We start from the raw sequence: 24013 nt of genomic DNA, 5'->3' as shown, positions 1-24013 counted from the left end.
TTAAGTTATGAGAAAAAACTACTCACGACACAGAGGTAGGAACACTTTCTATCATAACTGTAGTTGAGCAAAATGAGTATTGCTGAATTTATGAATTTATGACCTGACAGAATTGAAGTGAAGAAATAAAAAGATTAAAAACAAGGTAAAACTTAAAAGAACAGACATTTTACTTACCTACTAAAAATATGGAGAACACATCCTTCAGGTATTCTTAAACTTATACATTACTGAAGTTGCTAGAGAACACATTAGTACAAGTCCAAGAAATTCTCTTGCAACACCAAATGGTGAATGACCCCCAAGATAATGTGTGACATGCTCAAGAATAAAATTGTGACATTCCATAGTCATTATGTGCATGTTGAATTCAACATATGCATTAAATATACATGAATTTCTTTTATATTACTGTATAACAATTCTTTAAAGATTTACTTTTTTCTGGTCATTTAGCTGGTACAAGAAAGTAGTACATGTTAACACCCTCAAATGTTAACTACCCTTGATTAATATGTGAATTATTCAAAATTTCTGTTTTTCTTTAAGTTGAGTTTGGGCAATCAGAGTAAATCAATTAAACAGCTCAACTTTCTTTACTCTGGTGTGCACAAAACTCCAGTTATCTTTGCACTCTGTTTTTCTTAATGCAATTTATTCACAGTTGTTACTCACTCTTGGCCTATGAAAGTCAGTTTGATTGTTTCCTTGTTCCTTTAAAGATTGAAAACCATTCTTATTCTTTTTTTGTGCATGTTGTTTTTAATTCTAAAGATTTTTTTACCTATCTTTGTGAAATGTAATGTAGGAGTGTAGAATTGTTTTTTCTTGTTATCTTGAAGAGCTTTGAGAAAATATGTCTACTTACCAGCTTCTGTGAAGTTTGTTTTCACACTCTATTGCTCAGGTGTCTAGGATTTTGTTTGTGTAGTTTTTTTTTTACTTCCATCAGATCATTCCTTTTTTTATGCACTAAACAAGTTATGTTTCTGCAAGTTTATGACACTTTAAATAAGACACCACCACTTCAGATGTGCCTATTCTGAAACATCATCTAGTTGTGTTTTTTTTTTCTCCTTTTCTGTTTTTATGGGTCCACTAGAAGTAAAGATAGCAATTTTTGTGTATAATGAGTAACTTATATTAGGTTTGGCTTACTTTGTCAACGTTTTCATATAAATGTCAAGTCTTCCTTGATATCTCTACTCAGTTTAACAAGAATGAAAATAAGATTGTTTCAAGATATGTATGTATGATATTTCTTAGTTCTTAAGTAATCCAAAGACCATACTTCCTTATGAATGTTTATATGCTTAAATGCACATATTAATTCATTTTCCTTCATTAAAACACTCATGAGGTTTTATTTTCAGGGAATGTTGCACATGTGTACAATGTTTGGTGCCATTCAGTTTTTTGCATTATTTGAAATCAGAAGAATCTCTTACCTTTGGATTTTACAGACCAGTAGGTGCAGCACAGTCTTAGAACCATATCTTGGTGATTTAAAGAGGTGGTGTAATACACCCTTGCATATTAACCGTATCAGTACCACAGATAACATGTATCATATTTTTTTCTATTTCTGATCTCATATTTTGCTGCATGGGAACTAGCATCCATAGTAAATCCAGATCCTTTATTAGCTATTCCTGGAGCTTCTGATAGATAGAAGGTTACTTGTAGAATTCTTGCACCTTTAGAATCTCTTACAGTGCATTGTTACATAATGCACTGCTGTGTCTTCTGTTTATTTAAACTGTATTTAAATCACATATAGTCCACCTGAACAGTAAACCTCCTGCAATACAAGCAGTGGTGGTGTTATATGAATACTACAAAATTCAAACAATTACTTCTTCATCATACAGCATCTACATTCAGAAACCGTAAGTATACCCTATAATATGTTCTACTTTGAGTTGCAACTATGATAACTGTTACAATTCTTTATCACTAGAATCAGTGTCAGATAAGAGTTTGTTGCTTTGTTTTAAGAAAATGCATGCACTGGACCCTCATCAAAGAAAGATTCAGAGAATGAAATGCTTGCTCACCTTTCCTAACTGTTTAAAGTGCATCCCAATTTTAGTGAGAGCAGACAATGGTATTACTATCTTAGAGAAATTGGCCAAAAATCATCAGTAGTATGACTCTAAACCAAGGAAACTTCACATTTGGCTAGAGGTTAAGGTTTTCTTTCACTGCTGTTATCTTATCAGGGTCTGTAGACTTCATTTCTACTTACAATATGATTGTGAAATTCCATTTCAATTTCAAGCCTTATTTCTTTATGCAGTGGAATACCTACTATTCTCAGGTTCTCAGCCACAAATCACCATCAGTGTAGACCAAACATTTCTTTCACTGAAACCCCTCCAGTGTAAGCTTTATTAGCTTCTCAAAGTGCCAAGCACATTACAGGGGCTCAATAACACAGAACACATAAAAGCCATCTTATGAGCTTGAAGCAGTCCTAGGTCTGCCCTCATTACTCAGCATGACTTCCTATAATTCAGATGCTAGATCAAAAATGTTAAACTAATGGAAACCTTTCACTGCATACAGACATTCATCTGCTCATGGAAAAGGAACAATGTCAACTTAGGCTATCACATTCACTCATCTAAAAGCAGCATTATATCTTGGAAATGACTATTCTCCTAGTTTTCTTGGGAAGCTAGAATGGCCACTACTTCATCAGGTGTGAGTCACTTGAATCCATATTGTTGTAAGCCATCTGGTCCCAAAAATGTGTTGGCTTACTCAACCTAAGAAAAATCACTTTTACTGTACTAAATTAAGACTGTTTACATGATCCTCAACCGATAATCTCAGATGTGTTGATATCTATGTAATGTTTTCTGCCATCTTCTACTATCTATCTGTTACTTCCACTTCAATTAACACACATACAGCCATTCTTGTGTAAAGCTGAGTGCCAGTATTTACAAAACAACATCAACACCTCATCCTTTCTTGAACAGATAGCTGGCCAAAATAATGGTGCTTGCTTTATGGGTACACTAGACCCATCCATTGTAAACTACTAAATGCCACCTGTGTTATTCTTTCTTCTATGTACTCTCATGCAGTCCCTGTTTATGGGCTTGATCTGGTTAACCTTGTTCAGCTTTTCCATGAAATACCAGTTGCACAGGTGAAACTAAAGGATAATTTTCACTACATTTATTCTGAGTATGCCAGTGCCAGATCTAATGTTGGATATGACTGCTTTTATTCTGTGAGTGAAATTCTCTAGATACAGCTGAAGAACTGCCTTTTCACTTATGTCTAGTCTATTATTATTTTGCAGAATGAAGTGAGGGTTTACTGGTCAAAATGATGGTCTCAATTATAGGACTTGATATACAACCAGGTCTATTAGTGATCTACTTGCACCTATGTTGACTAGGAACTCGATCTCTTGCTCTGGTACCCCTAACAGGTACGTACCAAGCTCTATTCAACCCTAATAGAGCTGGACTGATCAAATATCCTTCTGATACAAACTGTCTATAAAGCTTCTAAGATCAGGCCCAACTTGGGTTCCATAAAATGTCCAGAGTAGTAGCAGCAGAGTTTGCTGCTTCCTGTTGGTTCTTCTGGATCTATTTAGTCATTGGTTGAAGCCAGTAACATTGCCTGCTTTGCTACTTAGCAAAGTATGAACATCAGTGATTTTCTAGTCACTTCCCAACATACCAGAAGTGAAACAGGTGTTTCACTTCTCCATTACAGTTGATATCCAGTTGGAGTTATAATTGGCATAGGCTCTTACATGTAAAACAAAGACAGACTATACTAGTCCTGCCCATCTAGAGGAAACCAGTGTAGTTACATCATCACTTAGATGTGTGTAGGTGGATGGTTATCCCTCTGCATGGCTTTAATATGACAAGGTGGAAGTTTCTTCCTCTTTAGTAACCTTCTTTACAATCATGTTGTGTCCCATAATCCCACCAGAAAATACCTTAATAAACTTATCCACAAGTAAATCTTTACAATCTGCTGAAGCTAATACAGGGTAAGGTCTACCATGCAAATGGCACAAGTCATCTGCATAAGCAGCCAAACTCTTGATGGTGTTCCTCTTTCAAGCATTGAGTTCAGCCCAGTGGATCACTTGATTTCTCACTGGGCCAATTACTAATGAAACTAGGTCATGACTGTTCTTTTTTGCTTCTTATTCAAATGTTTAATTCCAGGGCTGGAATGTTTTAGCTCAAGATCAGACATAAGACTGCTTTCTCTTAAGTGAAGTCAGTTACCTGCTTGAAATGTTTCAGAAAATGGCATCTCTCTTTCTTTGTCACATTTTTGAAAAATCGGTGCAAAATCAGTTTGACTTTACATGGATTTGTGTTATTAGACAAAGCCTCTCTTTTGTGAGCTCTCATCCAATGCCTGGCTTAGGTGCTGCCAATGTCATTGCTAGGAGGAAGTAGGCATACTCAAGGATTCTTACACTTAATAAAGTAGTTAGTCTCTGTGACATTGCAAAGCAAATTATTTTTTCATGGTAGTTCATTCTGAAGATTGGTGGAACCCTATGTTTCCTTATGTTCAATTATTATTCTGGTAAAATACCTCTTTGTTTGGAGAGGCTCATGACTCTCCCAAGGTTCATTGTCTTTTGCTATTGATGCTTACTCTCTCACCTGCTAGAAAACAAATATGGGTTGAGATTGTTCATCAGCAGCATATCCAAGTCCTCAGACTAAGATGATCTTAACTAGAGCCAGGGAGTCCTGTAGAAACAACTTTTTATGGTTTCAGACTTCTCAAGTATCATTACACTTTAACTACCCTCAGTTGCTCCTTTTTCCCTTGCACCTATATCAATCCTCAGAGCCAATGCTTAATCTGCTTTACTTGGTACACCAGAGATTGACTGATGTTTCTGAATTTCTGGTTGCAGAGTAATCAACATTAAAAATTGTTACAATATCAATCAAAGCCTTATATACAGGAGAGGACTTTTCCTAAATTGACACTTTCCTCATACAACAATCCCTCTTGAAAGAGTACTATTAATTACAGAAGATGCCAGTACTTCAGTAAAAAACATTCTTTTAAATTCAAATAGCTAAAGATTTCAGGTAATCGCAATATACACGTTAACAAAAGTAGAAAATTCTATAGTAAAACCATGTGATTAAGCATTTACACTTTACCTTTCTATCTACCCTGCGGTATTTACAAGTTAACCTGATTTCCTTAAATAATTTTAGATAGATCTACTTTATAACAGAAATTTCAAAATTCTAAATTAACTAAGTTTTAAGCTAAGAAATAAAAAAGGAGTTTATGTGTAACACAAAGTGAGTATAATCTTTATTTAGACATTAGGTTGTCGCCTTCTACTGGACTTATGAATTCATTAACATATTTTCCTCCCTAAAAATCTCTCTGTGTCAATAAACTCACTTGAGACACCGTGTATTAATGTTTGAAATGAATGTTCCTTGTTTAACGCAGATTGTATAACTTAACCACAGCGATTTGCACTACACGCATGAGTAGTCGTTCTCATTCAACATAGGCGATCCTGTAACTTTAAAACATCATTTGTCCAACCAGTAAAGAACACAGCTATAATCTACACCCTTACACAAAATCCAACATTACAACCACATATGTATTATCTCTAAAGGACAACAAAGAAACAAGGACTTTAAAACAAAGTAATTGTTTTCTGGTTATTGTGTTATCTGAAAAATTGCAGATTCACAGAATAAACAATAGTTTTTGAATATTTTTACATTTAAATAATATAGAAACTGCACAAAAACCACTTGGTCAGGTACAAGTGTTATTTCCAGAGAAAGGGAAAGAAATAAAAACAGCTACAAAAAAGAAACTTATGGACTTTCTAGCACACTTATTGTATTAATCGTCCACATGTAATAAGTAAATGAACAAAAATACAGAATAAATACGACATAAAGCGGGAAAGTAGAAACAGATAGTATATTTATGTACTACAGTGCTTTTAATTTAGACCTGTTTATAAGTATATAAGATCATGCTTTCTCAGATTAGAATAGAAATCGACATCATTCATAGATCTCCTACAGGTATACAGCGCTACAAGTATCACGAGCTAACTTTCTGCAGTAAAGATGATCGGTTTTTGTAATAATACATTTTATTATTTTTAAATAAATAAAGATTGTTTCACTGATCGTGCACATTTGTATCTAATTTTGGTCCGGTATGGCCAGATGGGTTAAGGCGCTCGACTCATAATCTGAGGGTCACGGGTTCGAATCACCGTCACACCAAACATGCTCGCCCTTTCAGCCGTAGGGGCGTTTTAATGTGACGATCGATCCCACTATTCATTGGCAAAAGAGCAGCCTAAGAGTTGGCGGTGTATGGTGATAACTAGCTGCCTTCCCTCTAGTTTTACACTTCTAAATTAGGGATGGCTGGCGCAGATGTCCCTCGAATAGCTTTGCGCGAAATTCAAAACAAAACAAACATTTGTGTCCATTTTCTCTTTTTGCATAAATTTAGTTAGTTTATGAAAATTTCAGAATTATCGTGAAATGTTTGCTGATCAAATTTTGCATTAGATAGGAGACCTATCTTATTTACTATTGAGAACAGAATTGTATGGATCTGAGTCCAGTTCCAAATGTAAATGCGATTTTACACAAAGTTTTTATACACTGGAAATGGCAAGAAGTGCATTTTTAAAATGGGGGACATTAAATACAAGTTTTATTAACATAAATGAGGATACGATTAATGTGGTAAATTATTCTGTAATTAATTTGGCACAGCACTTAGATCGCAACAATTAGTTTTGCACAGTAACTACCCAGTTAAGAACTGAATAAAATTAAAAACTTCACCAGTTACTCATAATCATAGCTGAGTGTGTGCTTTTACTTTATTAAACGCGATTTTATTCCCAGGATAATAAGATAGAAATATAGCATAATGTTCAGTGAAATTATATTTATTTGAAATTACGGCTTCTCCGGATTTTTATTAACTTCCAACTTGGTATTACGTCATTATACATTTCCTTGACGAAGGGCTGAAGGACACGACCAGTTGGTTGTTTAAATTAAAAAAATTCATTTTTCTATTTATTGTTTAAAAGTGAACAAACAAAATGTTTCGGATTGCTACACAACAAGGATTTTCTTGTTTGAAAAATATGAAAAACGTCATTATACCTTATTATGCTAAGGTTCAACCAGGTAAATATTTTTAAAACTAGAATCAATAAACCATGAGTACAATACTATAGGTTAATGAAAAAGTTAGTCCTAAGTAAAAGCTTCCTTCCTGTAGTCATACCTTCGAATTTTAGTCGTACTTTTAGTAATATTAAGCATATATTTTTATAAGTATGAATAAATCAAATAGTCGTAAAACAAACAAGATTTTATTTGCTCAACATACGAGTTTTTTTGCCTTTACCTATAAATGCAATTTGAATTTATTATACAATTATAAACAGTTAATTTCTAAGATTCGTGGTCATTTATTTGAGTACTCCTGTAAGAATTACATAACTCAAGAAAAATTCAGTTTAGTATTAATATCATATCTGATAGTAACTTAATAAAATATAAAACACTCATTAAAAACGTGATAGATATTGGGTATATTTTTTCACCAAATAATAGGGTTATATTTATAATAGAAATTTATTAATTTTAGTTGCATGCTGTATGGGCTAACAATTGTGAAACAAATGTTTACAGTTTACACTGCAATAAATTAATCAAAAAATAAAAATGATTAATCACATTATGATGTACTTTGTGTTGCATATACCATTAATAACATCATTATAAGTTTTTTTAAGTACAATAAGTAAAAGACCTAGATTAACAGAAAATCTGTTTACAGAATATACATTGAAACTGACATGGTTATAAATTATATATTTTTGTAAATTAGTCATATTTTGATGCTCTGAATGCTAAAGGAACTTGTTAACCCATTTATAGTTTAGAAAGATGGATAAATAATAGTAGTATTGGGTATTTATCAGACTTTTAATACTTGACCAGTTTTGTTCATTTCAATACAAAGAAAGCTCAAGTGTAGCACTGGAACTAAATTTGCAGCTAATTTTCTAGGCTCTTTAAATAGTGTTCTATGTAAGGAACATTGGCAAGAATAAAGTTAAACACCTCAATCAGATCTCCTTTAACTCTTCTTTTTTCAAGATAAAACAGTCTTGGAGATGTTAACCTCTTCTTGTACAACAATTCTTTCATCTCAGGCACCATTCTAGTAGCACTTCTCTGAACCCTTTCCAACAATTAAAGATAAGGAGTCCAGGACTAAACATAATACTTCAAATGTGGCCCAACCAATGACCTCTACAACAAACATATAGCCTGGTTAGACTAGTATTCAGCATATCTATGGATACAACCTAAAATTTTATTTGCCTTCCCTCTAGCAGCAGTACATTGCCTGTATGGCTGAAAAGATCCCTTAATTTCACATTAAGGTTATTACATTGAAAATTATACTTATAATTTAAATTATGATAACCCATCTGCATTTTACCCTCAGATCGCTAAATAATCTAAATTTTTTTGTAAAGCAACATAATCATTCTCACGGAAAGTTACACTCAAGATTTTAATGTTGTGCTATCACCTAGCCAGCTTTTTAAAAATAATTTTGCCAGTACTTATGATTCTTCTGAATGTTCAAATTCATACATGTATTAAGAACTAGAGAAGATCATATTGCCCACAGATGATCTCTGTGTAAGCTAACATTTTGCTGATTTCAATTCATGTTAAAAGATTTACTGTGTAGAAGGTTGAGAGATGTTTATGTTCCATCCAACTTGAATATTTTTCCATTGTTAGGTCCATGTAATGTGTGTTATTTCTGTAATATTGGAGGTGGGAGGTTTTGCAGCTTGTAAACTGTTTACATTTATAATGTAGTTGGAAAAGTTTCACTAAGTATTTGGTAAGTAAGCTTACTCATTCTTCTATCTAAACTCTGTGTTACGTTAAAAATTGTATCTTCGGTTGTAATTAATTTCCTGACTGATTTTGTCAAATGTACTGGTATTCAATGGTTCCCACCCATCTTACTTTCGTTCTTGCCCAAAATGGTTGGAGGGAAAAGAGGTGCAGTGTTTCAAAACGACCCATAACATCAGTTATCCTGAGGCTCAGATATTGCTGTCCGCCACTCCATCTCGAACATATGCTGCTGCACTTCATTCCACAACTACAGTGGGAGTGCGGACAGATTTCTCTGTACCTCCAAGAGAATCGTTTTTAAAACAAATGAAAAGCCTTTTGACTTCCATGGTTAAAAAGGTTGATGAATAGACTTCTACATCCATCTCTGTTCCTCCCATACAGTCCAACAAATCTCAAGATCCACATTTTTTGATTTCAGATACAGGCATTTCTTCTGATACATCTTTATCTCCAACCCCACGATGCAAAACAATCATTCATTCACGTCCTCAGTCACTGGAATTCCCTTCCAACAACAAAGACCTGCCTAATCGGCCCAAGGCAGGATCCATGGAGGTCGATAGACCTCCTTTGAATAAGGACAGTAAGGAAAAAAGACATGGTCGTAAACAGTTCTCCAGCCACTTCGCCTACCCATCATTAAAAAATGGCCACCTTGATACAATGGAACTGTCAAGGTTTACGTTCTAATTTGGATGATATCAAAACACTGATCACTTTCTACCATCCTGTATGTCTTTCCTTACAAGAAACATTTCCAAAACCTGCTGATACAGTCACCATTCGGCAGTTTTCTCTGTACAGAAATGACAGGCTGTGTGATGGACGAGTACATGGAGGTGTGGCACAATTGGTTGATCAGCATGTGCCCACCCTGTCTTTGTCACTCAACACACCCTTGGAGGCCGTAGCCACCCGTGTTTCCTTGGGTTATACCATCACTGTTTGTTCTCTCTACCTGTCCCCTGGAGAGACATATGATCAATCAGACCTTGATGCTCTCATTGAACAGTTGCTGTCTCCATTTCTAATCCTGGGGGACTTTAATGGACATCATCCCCTCTGGGGAAGTGCTGTTATTGATAGGAGGGGTCGCCCTGTAGAGCGTATGCTCTCTGATCACAATCTTTCTCTTTTCAATGCTGGATTTTCCACTTATTTTCACGCACCTAGTCAGTCCTTTACCGCTACTGTTCTCTTGGTTTGCTCCCCTTCATTATTTTCCCATTTTTTATGGAGGGTTGACAGTAATCCACTAGGCAGTGATCATTTTCATATACTTTTGAGAGGGACTTGCCGTAGTCGATGCCACCCTACCTGCATGCCCCAGTGGAAGCTGGATCAGGCAGACTGGTCCACTTTCACTGCTCTTGCAGAACTTGATCCTGCCATCGTGAATCAGCCATCAATAGACTACTGACTATGTGGCAGCGATAACTGATTGTATTATACAAGCAGCTGCTCAGTGTATTCCTAAAACCTCGACACGTTTTTCATGATATCCTTGTCCGTGGTGGAATCTTGCTTGCCACTTTGCACAGAAGGCTCAAAAATGGGCCTGGGATACTTTCCGTAAATATCCCACACTTTCGAACTGCATCATTTTCCAATGGGGCCATGCACAAGCTAGGTGGGTAAGACGTCAAAGCCAGAAGGAATCTTGGATTAAGTTCACAACTAGCATATCTTCTACCACCAGTTCCAAGGTCATATGGGACAGGATTCAAAAGGTCAGTGGGCACTACAATTCTGTCCCCCTCTCCATCTTACTCTCTGATGGCCAAGAGGTAGCTGATGTCCGGAGCATCGCTGATACTCTAGGTGAAAGCTTTTGCTGGATATCTAGCACTTCTGCTTGTTCCTTCACCTTTTGGGCCATTCAGACTCAGGCAGAGTGTTTCCTTTCGAACTGACTGTCTTTTTTACTATAATTGTCCCTTTACACTGGTGGAACTGAAAATGGCCCTTCATCTGTCTGGCAGTACATCTGTTGGACCTGATGATATACACTCTGACATGCTGCACTATCTCTCTCTCCTGCTTCTCTTGATATTCTTTTAATTGTTTTTAACCGGCTCTGGCAGGAGAATGTTTTTCCTGATGCCTGGTGCCAGGCTATTATCTTACCTTTCTCTAAACCTGGGAAAGATCCCAAGATTCCTTCAAACTACTGTCCAATTGCTTTGACGAGCTGTCTCTGTAAGACCTTAGAGAGGATGGTTAATGCTCATCTTGTTTGGTTCCTCAAATCAAACAACCTCCTGTCACCCGCCCAGTGTGGGTTCCGTCAATAGCATTCCATCACAGACCACCTAATTCGATTTGAAACATCAATCAGAGAAATCTTTCTCAAATGCCAACATCTTGTTTCAATATTCTTTGACATTGAGAAGGCTTATGACATAACATAGAGGTATGGCATTTTGCGAGACCATTTTTAATGGACAGGAGATTCCAATGTCATGTGGATTCGAGACTTTCCCATTCTTTTGTACAGAAACTTGGAGTCCCTCAGGGGTGTGTTTTGAGTGTTACACTTTTCAGTATAAAGATAAATGCCATCACGGAACAATTCCCTCTCACTGTTGCAAACAGGCTCTATGTTGACGACTTTCACATCTCGTGTCAGTTGTCGAACATGAGATATATTGAGCGGCAACTACAAACTGCCCTCAATCGTGTACTGAAGTGGACTACAGCAAACGGCTTTAATATTTCTCTCTCTAAAACCCTTTGCATGCACTTTTGCCGCCAACGGGGTATCCATTTTGATCCTGAACTCCATATTGGTGAAGTTTCTCTGCCAGTGGTCCCTGAGACCAAGTTCTTGGGGCTTATCTTTGACCATAAGCTGACCTTTTAACCACACTTAAAGCAGCTACAGGTCAAATGCACAAGAGCATTGAACATCCTCTGTGTCCTCTCTACTGCCAGTTAGGGAGTAGATCAATGTTCTATGTTAAAGATATATCATGCTTTTATTCGTTCAAACCTTGACTATGGATCAATGGTCTATGGCTGTGCCAGACCCTTGGCCTTAAAGATGCTGGACCCCATTCATCATCAAGGACTTCAACTCTGCACTGAGGCTTTCCGCACCTCCCCAGTTCAGAGCTTATACGTGGAATCTCAGGAACCTTCTCTGCACCTTTGCCGTTTGCAACTGTCTTTATTGTATTCTTTGAAACTTCGCTCCTTACCAAAGCATCCCACTTGGGGATGTGTTTTCCTTCCTCAGTGGGCCTTACTTTTTCAAAACTAATGATCTGCTATTGCTCCTTTTGGCCTTTGCATCCAGGCACAATTGGATGAATTGGGTCTGTCCTTGGATAACATTGCAGAATCCACTGGTCAGCCCATCCCCCCATGGCTTATTACAGCCCCCAAATGTGACCTTTTTTTAAGTCAACTGAAAAAGGCAATACTACCGATTGAAAGTACCGTCTTTTATTTACTGAACATCTTTCGAACAATCATTCCATTCCAATTTATATGGATGGTTCCAAATCAGGTAATTCTGTGGGCTCTGCCATGGTTTGTTGTGGTTCGGTGGTTGCGCACAGAATCCCCTCTACAGCTTCTGTGTTCACTGCTGAACTGTATGCCATATCTCTTGCCCTGGATCATATTGAAACTGAGCAGTACTCTGACTGCACTATTTATACTGACCACCTTAGTTCTCTGCTGGCCTTGGAATCACTTCACGTTGGCTCACACCCTGTTCTCGCTGATATTCAAAACCGACTGGCCCATTTCTCATTAACATCTACTTCTATCCAGTTTTTCTGAATGTCGGGCCATGTTGGTATTCTCGGGAATGCACTTGCAGACATGGCAGCTAAATCTTTCTGCTCTGGCACTATCACCACTGTGCCTATTCCGTACATGGACTATGGTCCTGTATTCAAGGCTCGGCTCCGTGCCAGCTGGCAGTCCACTTGGAGTGAGCAACGTGACAACAAGCTTTTGCAAGTAAAACCCTATATTGGGCATTGGCCGTCTAGCTACCGTAATGTTCGGAAGCAGGAAGTTGTTCTAACTAGACTACTCATTGGTCACAGTTTTTTACCTCATCGTTTTCTTTTATCTGGAACTGATGCACCAGTGTGTAGTTTGTGTAACACTCAAATGACTGTAAGCCACATTTTACTTTTTTGCCATCATTACGACTCTCAGCAACGACACTATTTTAAACATGTTCTGTCCCAGGGTTTGTCTATAACATTGGACAGTGTTATTGGTGATGGTGACACTGTCCACCTTGATAGTGTTTAGTTTTTTATGGCCATTAATCTTTTTAACCTCATTTAAGTGTTTGATATTTATTCATTACACCTTTTTAATTGTGGTTCCTTTGTCAGAGTCTCAATCTCTCTAGTTCAATTTGACATTGGGAAATGGCCAGAACATTAAATAACTTGACACCAGGACTGGAAAGGCCAACTTCAGGTGACTAACGCTGCTGTTTGAACTACCCGTTAGTCGTCCTGGCGAGTTGTTATTACAATTTTGCTGCATGTCTTTTAACACTTTTATTACTTTACCTTTTGGTACTGACCATAATGACACATAACCCGGAACCAGGACTGGAAAGACCAACTTCAGGTGACTTACCTGATAGTCTTCCTGGCGGGTTATGATCATTACCATTCTGCTACAGGAAGTCCTTTACAATTTTGTAGACTGGATGTCAACATTGGTTTTATGCCATTTTCTGTTTTTAATCGCTGTTTTGTTTATACCTTTGTTTCCTTTTGTGAATTTTACATTTACTTTACTTTTACCTTTTTACAAAACATTTGGCTAATTTTTATTACGATTTTGCTATATGTCTTTTAACGCTTTTATTTTACTTTTGATAATGACTGTTATGACAACATAATCCAGAACCAGGACTGGAAAAGCCAACTTCAATGGTTCTTGTACTTACCTGTTAGTCTTCCTGGTGGGTTATGATCATTACCATTTTGCTAGAGAAAGTCCTTTACAACTTCTCTTACTCTGCTTTTTCTCTTAACATTGTTGACTAGCTGTCAACATTGGTTTTATGCTTTTTTAGTTTTTCAATTATGTTTTGTTTTACCTTCATTTCCTTTTATGTATTTTACTACATTTAATTTATTTTTGCCTTTTTACTGGACATTTGGCACAGATAGTCTAGCTGCTTTGTGCCATAAAACACTAAATCAATCAATCAATCAAGGCATTTGTGTGGTTCACTGTGTTTCACTTGTAAGGACTGAATTATGCTGCCACAAATGTTCTTATTTTGGTGTTTCATTGCCACATCCACCTGCCACAATAAAGGCAGGTTACTTGAACTGTAAGATATGACCATATATTCCCAACCCTCTCCAGTGTTTCTGTCATTCCAAGGCATCTTGTCATGATACTTTAAAGTGTGCTCATGGTGGTGCCAGAGACCATGATGCCTATGAGTACAAACTGGTACCTCACTGTGTTAACTGTAGTGGTTCACACCCCTCTTACTTTCATTCTTGCCTTAAGTGGATGGAAAAGAAAAAGATCAAATGTTTAAAAGTTGTGAATAATATTTTATACCATGAGGCTCGTAAGTTACTGTCCTCCACTCAATCTTGGACATGTGCTGCTGCGTTACATTCCACTGCTACAGTGGGAATGCAGAGCAATCATTCCATGTCTCCAACAGAGTTGTTCTCCAACCATGTGAAGAGTCTTTTGCCCTCCATGGATAAAAGAGTTGACAAGTCAGTGTCTACTTCTGTCTCTGTTTTCACCATTCCTTCCAGTGGCTCCTTGGATCCACCTTATTTGCCTCCAGCTTCTTATTCTGATGCTAGATGTAAAATGATTATTTATTCATGCCCTCAGTCTCTGGAATCTACAGTCACAAACAGAGACCTGCCCACTCAACCGAGGACAGGAACCATGGAAGTTCGACATACCTCCTTCTACTAAAGAAAAATGGTGTGGTCAAAAACTGAAGGGCTCTTCATTCAATTCTCTTTCTCCTAAGTAAAAATTGCTACTTGGATATGGTGGAATTGTCTAGGTTTCCATTCTAATGTGGATGACATTAAGGCTTTGATTGGTTATTATCATGCTTTTTGTTTTCTCTTACAGGAAACATTTTTTTGAATTTGATGATACAGTCACCTTTCAGCAGTGTTCTTTGGACCAGAATGACAGATTGTGTAATGGAGGGGTGGCACAGCTAATTGGCCAATACATGCTCACCCTATCTTAGCCACTTTATACACCCACTTGGAAACTGTAGCCACCTGTGTTTCATTGTATTGTACCATCACTGTTTGTTCTCTCTACCTATCTGCTGGAAAGACCTGTGATTGATCAGACCTTGATGCTGTCATTGAACAGTTGCTGTCTCCAGTTTTTAATCCTGGGAGACTTTAATGGACATAATCCCCTCTTGGATGGTGTTGATATTGATAGGAAGGGCTGTTTTATTGGAAGTATGCTCTTGGATTTCAACCTTTCTCTTCTCAATACTGGTTTTTATACTTATTTTCATGCACCTAGTCAGTCTTTTACAACTACTGATTTATCTGCTTCCCTTCACTTTTCTTAGAGGGTTGACAGTGACCTACAGGGCACTGATCATTTTCCTGTCATTTTGAGGGAGACTGGTTATGACCTATGCCATAGGCCTGCTTGCTTTGGTGAAAGTTGGACAAGGCCAACTAACCGTTCTTTAACTGTCCTCTGAGAACTTGATCCTGCTGTCTTCTCATTGCCATTGATAAAAAGTTGTGTGGTAGCAATAACTGACTGTATTGTCCAGGCAGCTGGTCTATTCCTAAAAACTCAGCATGTTTTTCACAGTATACTCATTCATGGTGGAGTTCTACCTGCTAAATGGCATGGAAGACTCAATAACTAGTCTGTGATACCTTTTGTAGGTATTTTACACTTTCTAACTGCATTGCTTTCCAGCAGGCCTGTCTCTTTGCTCAGCTGTAAGACATCAGAGCCAGAAAGATTTTGGTTTAATTTCATGGCTAGAATATCATCTACCACCAGTTCCAAAATAATAGGGGACAAGACTCAAAAAGTCAGCTGGCAGTATACTATTGTCCCCTTTTGATCTTGCTCTCTGATAGCCAGAAAATTGCTGATGACAAGAGCAGCACCAGTTCTCTTAGCAACCATTTTTCTTGTGTGTCTGGCACTTCTGTTTTGTTCCCCACCTCTTTGGCCATCAAATCTCGAGCAGAGTGATTGCCTATTTACTTTTGAGCTGATCATCTCTGTGAAGATAATTGCCCCTTTAACTGGTGGAACTCAAGCTTAATCTTTATCGGTTTGGCAGTACACCAGTCAGGCATGATGATATTCATCAGGAGATGTTATGCCATTTCTCTCTTTACACTTTCTTGTTCTTTTCCACTGGAACTTGGTGTCCCTCAGGGCTGTGTCTTGAGTGTCACACTTTTCAAAGTGAAGATTAATGCTATCACTGCACAATCTCCTCCTCCTGTTGCAAACAGGCTCTATGTCAATGACTTCCACATTTCGTATCAGTCATTGAGCAGGAGGTTTATTGAACAGCAGTTTCAGACTGCCCTCAGTTGTTTGTTGAAGTAGACTACAACTAAAGATTTTACCTTTTCTTTCTCTAAAACAAATTGCATGCACTTTTGCCACCAATGAGGTATTAACCCTGATCCTGAGTTCCATCTCAGTGGTGGTGTTTTTCCTGTGGTCACTGAGGCAAAATTTCTGGGGTTTATCTTTGACCATAATTCTACACATCAAACAGCTACATGTAAAGTGTGTGAGGGTACTGAATATCTTCCATGTCCTCTCTTCCACCTCTTGGGGAGCAGATTGATATTGTGTACTAAAGATCTATTGTGCTTTCATTTGATCCAAACTGGACAATGGGTCTCTGGTTCTACCAGGACCTTGGCCTTGAAAATATTGGACCCTTGTTCACCATCTTAGGCTTCTGCTTTGCTTAGGGACTTTCCAAATTTCTCCAGTCCAGAGTTTGTACACAAGTTCCTCAAACCTTCTCTTTACTGCTGCCACTTGGAACATTCTTTACATTATGCTTTAACAATTCATTCCTTACCACAGCATCCCACCTGGTGTTGTGTCTTTCTTCCCCTGTGGGCTATGGTCTTTTAGAATAATTGGTCTGCCATTCTTCATTTTGGACTTTGTGTCCAGGCACAGCTGGCTGAATTGAGTCTGTCTTTGCATGACGTTGTTTTCACTGGTTAGTCCATCCCACCATGGTTTATTACCGTCCCCACTTGTGAACTTTCTTTGAGCCATGTGAGGAAGGTGGATACTCCCGATTGGATGTACAGTCTTCTATTTGCTGAACTTTTTTACAAACTATACTTCTTTTCCAATTTTTACAGGTGGTTCAGAATCAGGAGACTGTGGGCTCTGTCATGGTTTATTGTGGTTCAGTGGTTGCTCACAGGATACCCTCTACAGTTTTTTTGTTCCCTGTAGAATTATATGCCATTTCTCTTGCCCTGGATTTCATGGAAGCTTTGCAGTACATCAGTTGTGCTATTTATACCAATTATCTTAGTTTTCTTTTGGCTCTGGAATGGCTTCACATTCTCACCCTGTTTGCATTAACATTTGAAACTGATTGGTCCATTTTTCTCTATCTTCTCTTTCTATCTAGATTTTTGGATACCAGACCACATCAATTCTTGCAGAAACAAGCTTGCTGACACCTTGCGTAAGTCTGTCTGCTCTGTTGTTATCACTGCTTTGCCTATTCCTTACAGGAGTGTGGTCCTATATTCAAGGCTCGGCTCCATGGCTGTTAGCAGGTGGCTTGAAGTGAGCAATGTGATAAACTTTTCTAGATCAAACCTACTGTCCTGTTTGGCTGTCTTATTTCCTTAAGGATTGAAAGGAGGAAGTTGTCCTGGCCATAGTTTTTAAACTCACTGTTTTTTTTTATCTGGGACTAATGTACCAATGTGTAGTCTTTGTGACACTCAAGTCACAATAGCCCACATTTACTGTCGTGTCGTTGTTCGAGGTTGAAACAACAGCACCATTTTAAACGTTTTTTCCATGGGTTTACCCCTGACGTTGGAGAGTATCATTGGCAATGATGACATTGTCCACCTTGCGTGTGTTTTTAAAGGACATTGGCCTTTCTGATTCAGTTTTACTTTTTACCAGATTTTTGAAGTTTCATTACTTTTACCTTGACTAATTATTGCATTTTACGATGATTTTTGCTTTTTTTTTACTGGTTGTTTAGCACAGATAGCCTAGTTGCTCTGTGCCAGTAAATGGCAAACTACAGCAACTATAGCCAGTGATACAAATGTCAAAATATTTAAAAGCATAGTTCACAACCATACTTTAATTACATATTTGCTGAAATTATGACTTTTCTAGGTTGAAAAGTGAAATTGTCACAACATTAGTTTCAACACATTTCTACAAAAATCTTTGCCATTCTGATAAATGCAAATATATAGGCTTAATTACGAATATTAATTAAAAAAATCAGAATATTACATTAATTTTTGCAAATTCTGTTTCCTGCTCACTATCCACATATTTTGAGTTACAATACAGGCAATTTTTCATGCCTTTGAATATTTTTAATGGTTTATCGTTATATAAAATTTCAGCAGTAATTCAGAAATGAAGGACACTATTGAGAGCACTATAGTTTATAATCCAAATTAAACGCACTATGGCATTTGAAGTCTACCATGCACTCCACCCCTAAGATTTAATTATGAATTTCATTTAGAATAAGATCTTTTTAAACTGACAAAATTGTTAATCCCTGGATCAAAAGTTTTGTTTTATGTCATAGAAAAATATATCAACCATTTATCTCAACTCTGTGAGGGGAAAAAAACAAAACAAAAAAAACTGAAGTGCAGTAGATTTAAAGGTGTAGTTGTTTTTTTAACCACACCTTTGTAGCATTTTTAAATTTTGTCAAAATATCCAGTGTTGTTTTTGTTTTACATTTCAAAGCTATAACATATTCATGATTTTAGTCAAACAAATGCTTTTGGTTATAATCACTGTTATACTGAAAATTCTAAGTTGATGAGTAGAATGTCTCAGTGTCAAAGCTATTGTCGGCGTGCACAGTAACAAGCTGTATTCATTACCATAATGTAGAGGAAAATCATTTATTTGGAATAAATTCACTTTTACAAATAATATTATGCTTGCAAATACACAGCAATTTATAAAAAAATTAATTGGCCCAATTCAAGTATAAAGTGGTAATTCAAGTTGACAACTGGTTAATAAGGAACTCTCTGAGAACATCTGTATACGTGTTTATGTAATCCTTCCATTGGATATTTTAAACTAGAGTAATATTATTTAACTTGTGATATTTTTTACTATTCTTATTTAGCTGCAGTTACATCTATGAGGTCCATGTCCAAACACTCAGCTGAGAGTGATGAAGAATTTGATGCAAGATATGAATCATATTTTAATCGAACAGATATTGATGGATGGGATGTTCGTAAGGCAATGAATGATTTACATGGAATGGATCTTGTGCCAGAACCCAAGATCATGATTGCTGCCCTTAAAGCTTGTCGTCGAATCAACGATTATGCTCTGGCTGTTAGATTTCTTGAAGCTGTAAAGGTGTCTTATGCATTTTTATGTACTTTTAATTGAGGACTTCATTGTTTTATTTGTAAAAGCTAACCACTAAAGAGCTTATAAAACTATTAGGTACATGAACTTTCTGTTATGTAGACATTGTTTTTTGTTCTTTTTAATTAAAAATGTACGAGTATGAAAGACTTGTTATTAATATTTTATAAAACTTTCTAATTGTAATGGTAATTTATTCCCATTTTGGACTGAATGGTATACAATATAATTATTTGATTAAACATATTCATGTGTATATATTTACATAGGTTATGTTAAACTAAACAAAATTTTAAAAATCATTATATTTGAAAATGTAAATTATTTTTCAACTTTTCTTACTTAAAAATATTTTTGACTTTCAGTGTCTTTCTTGGAGCCTTCATCTGCCTCCTTAATGTTAATTTTATACCAAGTATACTTAACAGTTGTAGAACTTTCTGTAGTTATTGTTACAAGTAAGGATATAGTTTGGTCAATTTAATCTAGTTTTAAAATAAAGATAAGGGTAAATATGCACATTTGTTTTGTCTGATATTCATTACTTAGCTATTAATCACAGAAACTAGGCTGTGTGGAATAGTTGTTTACTGCTTATTGATGCAAATCTTGTCATTGAACATGCATACAGAGAAGAATATTCTTGATGGTGAGAAACCCACTTGAAATAAAAATATATCTCAGAACGGCTGGTGTGGGTATTAAAAATTTTACTGATAAGGAGAGAACAACATTTCAACCTTCCTAGGTCATCTTCAGGTTTATACTCTCATCCCTAGGATGTGTCCGTCAACAGTCACATTCAAACACTCTCTCTCTCTTAACCTAATGATGACCTAGGAAGGTTGAAATGTTGTTCTCTCCTTATCAGTAAGTGTTAATACCCATACCAGCCATTCTGAGATATAGAGAAGAATATGATAGGCTAGATTTCTACAGGGACAATGCCTATTGTACTGTAGTATACATGGTGGTTTAATTTTAAATCCCTAGCTGATTAATCTATCTTATAGGTTATTTTTTTGTGGAATTACTTAGTGAATGAACAGTGAAATGTATTTGTAGTGATCAAGTCCCATTATACAAGACCTGCAAAAATTACCCCTGTGTACATATTGTACTACAGTGTGTATGGTGGTTTTATTATAGATCCCCATCTAATTAATCTATTTTAAAGGTTATAATTTTTTGAAATCACTTAACAGTGCTAAGAATGGACAGTTGTATGTATTTATGGTGATCAGGCCCCATTATGTGAGAGCTGCAAAATTCAGTCTGGTGTGAACTTTTTATTTATTTATTTACTTAATTTCTATAATTTGGAGTGGATTTTAGAGAAATCAAAATATTTTTAACACTCCTGACAACAGTAATAATGTATATTTCATTTTATGGTTTTATATGGGATATGGGCACTACAAATAGAGGATTTTTAGGTGAAAGATTTTAACTTGGAAGTAACGATTTTAATTCATATTTAACACTTAAACTAGCACTCAATAATTTTTATTAAACTTAATTTTATCATTCACTGATAAATATTAACTGACAGGATAGAATTTATTGAGTATAATAATTCTGTTAAACACCTCCCTACACCTCAGACTTTTCTATTCATCATTAATTCACTTCTGGGTACAAACTTTGAGAGGATTAATCTGCAAAGAATATCTCAGTCTTAAAAAAATGAATATTTTGGTGGCACTCAAGAAAGAAGCATCTACATATGCAACAGTAAAAATGATGTGCTTGTATTGCTTTTCTTTTCTAAGAAAACAGTTATTTCTTTTCATGAGGTTTTCATAATTAAAAGTTTTAAACAAGATTCCTTATTCATTAGTAGTAACTGCTATACTGTAACTTATTGTAGCATGCAGGTTCCATGAAAGTGTTTCATTTCAAGAGTACATAAAACCAAAGTTAAGGGTAACAATATTTCTATTTCTTGCTTTTTGAGTTCATATGTCATGCTGTGTTGTAGCCCACAGAGTAAGTAATTCTTCTCGTGATTCATGGCATGCACGTTTTACTAGTGTCACGTTAATCATCCCTAATATGATGTCATTTTATTGTCTACTGATTGAGAATATGCTGCTGTATAGTGGTTCATGTTGGTAAAACAGGTGATCCCTCCAATTAATCATTGGCCACCTTTTGGGAAAATTTTTGGTAAAATATAAGAATAAACTATATATTGTGTGTCTAGATATATAGTGCAATACTTGAGTGTGTTAAAAATGTACATAATACCTTGTAGATATGGACCTGGTATTTCTTTCATTACTCCATCTCTCTTTTTTTTTTAATAATAAATTAAATTATTCGTATTTTTATGTTCCCACGTAGGATAAATGTGGAAACAGGATGAAGGAAATCTACCAGTATCTCATTCAAGAGGTCAGACCTACTCTGGATGAGTTGGGAATTTGCACACCTGAAGAAATGGGATATGACAAACCAGAGCTTTACTTAGAGAATGTTTATGACATTCATTGAACCCTGTTTGGGTAGGAAAGTGTGTATTTTAAAATACTTTATTGTTTGTACAGCTTAGTAATGATATATAGGTCTTGAAACTATTGTGTTCCAAAGTTCCATGTGTACTTTAATACTTTAATCTTCTATCATGATACCTTGTTAAAGTCAATACTGAAATTTTGTGTGGATATGAAGAACTGTTTACATAATGATAGTCTTTTATCTCTCTGTTTCTGATATTTTCCTACTGTTACAGGCTTTTAAGGATGCAGGAACTGCCCAGATTTCGTATTAAACCAGTTTTAACTAGTTACAGAGGTCTCACTAATTATAAAACAATATTTATATAATAAAGCTGTGTACGTGTGTGTGTCATAATTCACTTTGAAATAGAATTTTAGCATTCAACTTTTAATAACTAGTTTTTATTATACATTGAAATGCTTTACATCACTTGTGAAATACATTTAGTTTTGTCCCTGTTTTTGTAACTGTAATTTGATTCAACTAATCTTGTATGTATATGCAGATTCCTTAACAGAAAATGAGTGTTTACTGTATGTGTATCAAATGTTTAAAATTGTAATTCAAAATCAGGTTATATGTGAACAGAACTTAACAACTGAGACAGCATGTATCTTGTGCATGTCAACTCTATTGGTTTATACATGTGTGTGGTTAACTGTGTTAAAATGCTGGCAAGCCATCCAAAATAATAGGAGAACTAAACTGGAAAAGCCAGTTTTGCCTGATAACATTTTCATTTCCTCTGGTATTGTTTAAGAACTTGTTTTCAGATTAGTCTTTTGTATCAGTTATTTTATATTCATTTTATAGTGTTATTAGGTGTACCTTACGTATGTACTACTTTCTCAGTAACCTTTAAATTTCTGAAATTATTTTTAGATTCAGTAACACCTACTATAGCTGTGTTTTATTTTTCAGGTTAATGTAGGTCCATTAGAAGTATCTCTGTATGCAAATCAAGAAGATTTAGTGAGGGGTTCAACATTTGTCTGTGGAAAAAAACAAAACAATTGTTAAAATTCAGTTCAGAAGATTTTGTAGAGAAATAAAACTGTGAAATTTTGAGGATTAAAAATTTAGTTCCAACCAATTTGAAAGTGTGACAGTATTTTCTTTTAAATATATACAGTCATGTGAAAAAATTAGGACACCCTATGAAAGCCTGTGTATTTTTGTAACATTTTTGGATATATAGATATACAACCTCAATTTTAACAATACTGAGAGATTGTAGGAATATAACTGAACAATTAAAACTGAAGAAAAGACTTTTCACGATCTTCTTTAAATGTAATTTTACAAAAATGCATATTCTAACTGAGGAAAAAGTTAGGACACCCTACCCCCTAATAGTGTTACCCCCTTTGGCTGAAATAATTGCAGTGAGACGCTTTTTGTAGCCATCTACCAGTCTTTGACATCGGTCTGAGGAAAGTTTGCCCCACTCCTCAATGCAGAATTCTTTCAGCTGTGAAATGTTTGAGGGGTTTCTTGCATGTACAGCCCGTTTTAAGTCACCAACAGCATCTCAATGGGATTAAGATCTGGGCTTTGACTCGGCTATTCCAGGATTCTCTATTTCTTAGTTTTTAGCCAGTCCTTGGTGGATTTACTGGTATGTTTTGGGGCATTGTCATGTTTCAGGATCCACTTCAGCTTTAATTTTCTTACAGATGGTCTCACATGATCTTCAAGCACCCTCTGATACACAGTAGAATTCATGGTAGATTTAATGATTGTGAGCTGTCCAGGTCCTGCTGCAGCAAAGCAGCCCCAAACCATGACACTTCCACCTCCATGCTTCACAGTTGGTATAAGGTTCTTTTCCTGGAATGCTGTATTTGGTTTATGCCTAACATATCCTCTGTTCTGGTATCCAAATAATTCAATTT

The 24013-nt window shown here is 36.0% G+C and overlaps 1 protein-coding gene across 2 annotated transcripts; it reads left to right on the top strand.

Moving 5' to 3' along the window:
• The first annotated feature begins 6996 nt into the window (after nt 1-6996).
• Nucleotides 6997-23211, top strand: LOC143238927 (cytochrome c oxidase subunit 5A, mitochondrial-like). Of its 2 annotated transcripts, none has more exons than XM_076479575.1 (4): nt 6997-7217; nt 19363-19604; nt 21963-22131; nt 23040-23211. In XM_076479575.1, exons 1-3 carry the CDS (start codon nt 7130-7132, stop codon nt 22110-22112), a joined length of 480 nt encoding a protein of 159 aa, XP_076335690.1. In that variant the 5' UTR covers nt 6997-7129; the 3' UTR covers nt 22113-22131; nt 23040-23211. The 2 variants fall into 2 exon arrangements, with proteins under 2 accessions (XP_076335690.1, XP_076335689.1); XM_076479574.1 differs by having other exon boundaries at nt 7010-7217; nt 21963-22123.
• The last annotated feature ends 802 nt before the right edge of the window (nt 23212-24013 follow it).

This window comes from Tachypleus tridentatus, chromosome 13 (genome assembly GCF_004210375.1).
Source record: "Tachypleus tridentatus isolate NWPU-2018 chromosome 13, ASM421037v1, whole genome shotgun sequence".
In the NCBI taxonomy this organism is placed as follows: Eukaryota; Metazoa; Arthropoda; class Merostomata; order Xiphosura; family Limulidae; genus Tachypleus; species Tachypleus tridentatus.
The sequence above is the reverse complement of the archived record's forward strand: the minus strand, read 5'-3'. Positions and strand labels throughout refer to the sequence as shown.

What these genes read in the sequence shown, in the direction of transcription:
- LOC143238927 (XM_076479575.1), top strand. Translation starts at nt 7,130, where the DNA reads ATGTTTCGGATTGCTACACAACAAGGATTTTCTTGTTTGAAAAATATG. An exon ending in TTATGCTAAGGTTCAACCAG is followed by an intron (nt 7,218 to 19,362) that starts GTAAATATTTTT and finishes ATTCTTATTTAG; the next exon opens with CTGCAGTTACATCTATGAGG. An exon ending in GATTTCTTGAAGCTGTAAAG is followed by an intron (nt 19,605 to 21,962) that starts GTGTCTTATGCA and finishes GTTCCCACGTAG; the next exon opens with GATAAATGTGGAAACAGGAT.